General features: G+C 44.1%; 1 protein-coding gene across 1 annotated transcript in view; it reads right to left on the reverse strand.

Annotated features, from left to right (window-relative positions):
- Positions 1–614: 614 nt before the first annotated feature.
- The window catches only part of LYPLA1 (lysophospholipase 1), a 44,909-nt gene continuing 40,568 nt past the window's right edge, over positions 615–4,955 (reverse strand). The window contains exons 7-9 of the mRNA XM_068237383.1: positions 4,211–4,312; positions 2,832–3,008; positions 615–1,247 (exon numbers count right to left, since the gene is read on the reverse strand). Coding sequence (XP_068093484.1) covers positions 1,197–1,247; positions 2,832–3,008; positions 4,211–4,312 — 330 coding nt within the window. The 3' untranslated portion in view covers positions 615–1,196. The remainder of the gene's footprint in view (positions 1,248–2,831; positions 3,009–4,210; positions 4,313–4,955) is intronic.

Genomic DNA, 4,955 nt, shown 5'->3' on the forward strand with positions numbered 1-4,955 from the left:
TAAATGTTCCCTTGGTTTTATGGCTTGGAAGCACTGTAATCTGAATGGATTGTCCCCAAGGGTCCCCATTCTTCTACCCAGGAACTGAATAACATCTGTTTAGGAGAGAAACCTTTTCAGATTTCTCAAAATTAACCTTGAGAAAACCTGAACCATTCAAGTGTCCAACATATGCCAATATTCAAGATAGAAATATTTAACACCCTACCATAGTCATAGTAATTAACATTTCTATATTTTTTTGGGCATTTAGGAGGAAACCAGAGTTCCCGGAAGAAAACCTACACAGACACAGGGAGAACACCAAACTCTGTGCAGATCGTGTCCTAACTGGAATTTGAACCAGGGACACAGTGCTGCAAGGCGAGATTGCTATCCACAACACTCCTGCCAAAACATACCCAAAGAAATGACTTAGACTGATCTCAAAGTGATCATGGGCTGTCGATGTTCAAGTGCATCACAGAATTTGGCATTCTAGCCTTGAAAGGAGTGAGATCTACTGACAATGGGTGCATATAACGAGTATTGTACCAGAAAGATACCACAACCCAAGAGACACAGAATATAACTTCAGCTGAGACAGCAGCACATAAGCGGAGCATTCCCGTTAATTAACCTTTGTAAAAACTTTATTACAGAAACACACACCAGATTATAAAAGTCTCAGTTAAGCCTTATGGACTACAGACGATATAAATATGGATCTAAACAAAGATATGTCAGTTTACATTAGATACGTGTCGGTCATTGGCATCCATTTTCAGTCTCCTATGTATTGGAGTCCTCTTATAAAATCTACCAGTGACAATAGTCCTTATAGATATAGCACTATCTCAAAGTCCACTAAGTTTATTTTGTGAAACATGGCCTTTACTAGCCAAAACCCTGTCAACGGAGTTGATTGTCCTGATCCTCATGACCACGGTCTCCTGTATGATCAATGCTGTGCAGGAACTTCAAACATGCAAAATCTCCCCTGGCCCGGGAAAGGACAGAAGCCTAGTAAGCCAGAAACCACTGACTAATTACCCAGCTGCCTGTTAATGGTTTTGACTTGCTAGAATTCTTTCCCTTCCTAGGTTCAGAGATTTGCATGTTTACAGGGTTATCAATTTATTGCCATCAATCAGCTTCAGGTGTCAGAGCATGGTGACCGCTGCTGGTGGATCTCCCAGAAGACAGCAAAGCAATGATTAACTGCGAGGCAGCAGCTTGTCAATAAAGATCTTTGTGTCTTCCATTTCCTGAAGGAAAATAAACACATTAACTAGGGTTACGCATGAATAAAACTATGAAGTCAAAGCGTGTAAACACAAAGAAAATTCATTAGTAATTATGCTGAAATTCCTACTTTTTTTTTAAAAGCAGCATACTTTGACTATAGAACAGTCCCTGTACAATGCTACTAGATCGCCTCAACTATCAATCTAAAACCTCAGTTACAAGGCTTTTGTCAGTGTTCATCTTTCAAGAGGAAAAGGACTGCCTCACATCCCTACAATTGTAAAGTGACTGAGCAACTTGGAAAAGGGGTTCTCTGTAACCCCAACATGTGGAGAATCACTTGATGCTGTATTACTTCCAGTTCAAACTCTTAACCCTAACCTACAAAGCTCTCCACAATCTCCCTCTTCACTACGAAGTAGGAGACAGAGACCGGAGGAGAGGGTGGGATTTAGATTTATGGGAAGAGGTAGCATGAAACGTAAAGTGAGGTTGTCCTCTAGAAATACCTCCTCACATTCACGTTTACAAGATTTTGCACGCGCTTCACCCCTCCTCTGGAATTCCCTCCCACAACACATCCGTCACTCGCCAACCTTTGTTACCTTAAACGCCCTCTTAAAAACTCACTTGTTTCGACCAGCATATGTGCTACCTTAAGCCACTTCCCTTGGTCCTAAGACCAAATTGCACTCCTACGTATCCTAAAACACACTGCCTCTATATATTTCTTGTATACAACTTCTCCTCGTTTCCTTTGTACAGCGCCACGGAATATGTTGGCGCTTTATTAATAATAATAATTGGGGCTCGGTACTGGGTATTCTTATAGGTCATCTATGGTCTCATCCCAAACCTCCACATCCTGTCCTCAAAAGATCCCTTGAGCTGCCACACAAATGCTAGATATTATAAATCTAGAATTACCTAAAGCTTTTCTAAAGTGATAAAATGCCCAACTGCCATGCTGAGGAAGATAAGGGGAGAAAGAGAGTGCACTCAGATTGTCATATGAATTGGGCAGCTGGCTGAGGACAGATCTCACCTTTGAGTTGGGCTGGAATTACCCTTATGGGTATGCCAGCAGTAGCTCTTTTGTCCCATTAAGTCAGGGACCTGGCTCATTCGTGGTGTCCTTTCTGTAGCTGAATCCTCCGTCTGTTGCCGCTCACCCTTGCCTCTATCAATCACGAGCTGGCTACACACAGTAGCTGCCCAGTGAAGGAGAGTTGGGCTGCAGTGGTGTAATCTTCCCTGTGTAACAGGGGAGTTAGCAGAGACGCTAAACACTTGGCAAGAGGTGAGCGGAGCCTGCAATTTGCAGGCGCTCATTTGCTGACTTCGGTGGTGGTGGTGGGGGGCAGGGGGTCAGCAATAATGCAGGACACTGAGTCCTTATGTGTAAATGAGGGAGTTCATTGATTTCAATGGCAATGCTATTCAATGGAGGATTAAGCGCCCCTTCTTCAGGCAAAATCACACCAATAACCTTTTTTGACACACACACACGCACACGCACACGCACACACTTTTGGCAGACAGATGGTATTTAAAATGAAAGTATAATATACCGGTACTACAATATTCTTCAGCAAACCACTTACCTGGTGACATGAGCAATGCGCTAAATCTGAATAAGTTTTAAACTTAACATTTTCAGGTTTGACAATAGTTCTTAACTTCTCAGATGTCAAAGATCCATATGCATAGCGTACCATGGGATCTCTGTCACCATGGCACTGCAGAATAGGTAAATCCTTATTTGGGGAATTGGCAGCAGCCTGTGGAATAAACAAACCAAATAAACATGCAGGCATACATACAAAGGCTTTAAGGCTTATTCACTAATGACAAGTGCATTAGGATTTATCCAAATCTTTTAAAAGCTCCATCAACAAAAACCCATACTACGTTCCTGCTAAACTACACAACTTAAAAGCCCCCTCTGCTCAGCCCCACATTCACACCTATGGGCGTTGAACACTAAAAATCAAGTGCAGGAGATTTGGGCACAGAGGGTGCCACCATAGGCCAGAATAGGAATTACGGCTATAGCAGTGCAAAGACTAACTTCAGAAGACGGAGCTGCAGTTATATTTAAAACACTGTAATTTGGCTTCCAGCAATAGCTGGAAGCCGAGTTACATCATTCCCCCACTATCCATGGCGGCCTGGAGGGGGAATAGTAATTAACACAGCCGGGAATTGTGCGGCAGCAGGAGCAGCCATATACCGGCTGTATCCTGTGCCCAAGTCTACCGGCTCCGATTCATCTCGTACGCATGGGTGTCCCCTACATCAGGCATGTCACCCCACCTCCCCTTTCACTAATCGTTAGCTTCTGAACATAAACACCAGACCACACCTTCCTCCCACAAAAGGAAAACAGGTTCAAGCCAACCACATTGGCAGACTTCTCTGTATAATCCCCAATAATCATGTTGCATCCTACAGTATAATGCCTCAGCACACTCAATGTACTTCTCATAGTTGTCCTAAGAAATAGAACACCAAATGGCCTCAGGGATTTCATTGGCTAAAAGCATGAAACACAGAGTAAATCCATTTGAGGTGATACTGCAGGTTTACTTCTGCTTGGCCATTGCTAGTGGTACTATCAGGTCATTCCTATTGACAACGAGACCATGGAGAGCTTAGCAATACCCCCCCCCCCACCCCCCACAATAGCTGTAAAGCAAATGGGGTGAAGGGTTCATGCACCTTGCCACGTCCCAGAATGACACAGCATCTCTGTAGAAGGTGCTGGAGTCCACCAGGCCACCTCATTACTGAAGCTTTGAGGATATTTAATAGCAAGAGAATGGGGGGCCGGGTTAGCCATTCTACACAGTCCAAAAAAAGCACAGTGGAAAAAATGCTGCCATCTAACACAGGCACAGTAGATCAAGTGAGTATTCAGGATGAAAAATGTTTGAAAACAATTACACCAATGCTTAACCATCAGCCATGTGTCCTCTGTTACCTGAGGAAAGGAGTCTCTAAGGGGAAGCCAACAGCTGAGAGCCACAACTCCAGCCAACTTGTGATGAGTTGTTAGAGCTGTGTAGAGTGACAAAGCTCCTCCCTGTATGGATGTAAAAAGAGGGATTACAGACAGCAAGAAAGATCAAACAATGTTTCAATCCCCTCTATGCTATCCAAAAGAGGGCAGGGTTACATAATATGCAGCAACAAATCAATCATTTTTGAAGCGAACATTAATAAGTTAGGTTAAAAAAAATGGTCTCTACATGGTTTTTTTTTTTTAACCTGTTGACTGCTCCACCCCGATCTGTGTGAGCAGTGCGGCAGCCCCAGGACCACTCCACGCCAATTGGCATGAAGTGCTAGGGGTGGAGATGGCAAGGGAACGCGCGCGCATCCCCGCTGGAATGATGGAGCTCCGCCATCAGTCTCCCAAAGGCGATCGCCACTAGGAGACTGTTAGATGGCGGAACCGCCGTCTGTTTAGTCTGTACAGCGCTGTACTGGGGACAGCCACGTGACATGGCTGTCCCCCTGGGCAGCAAGGAAGCGATCCGCTGTCATAGGCTTAAGCCCTTACAGCCGATCGCACAGAGTGGCTGGCGGGGGGAGGCAGGGAGGGATAATTAATTTTAAAAAAATGTATTTTAATAAAATAAATATTTGTAAAAAAAAAAAAAAAACATCTGGGGAGAAATCAGATCCCACCAACAGAAAGCTGTTGCTGGGCAGAAAGAGGGGGG

Source organism: Hyperolius riggenbachi, chromosome 5 (genome assembly GCF_040937935.1).
Source record: "Hyperolius riggenbachi isolate aHypRig1 chromosome 5, aHypRig1.pri, whole genome shotgun sequence".
Classification (NCBI taxonomy): domain Eukaryota; kingdom Metazoa; phylum Chordata; class Amphibia; order Anura; family Hyperoliidae; genus Hyperolius; species Hyperolius riggenbachi.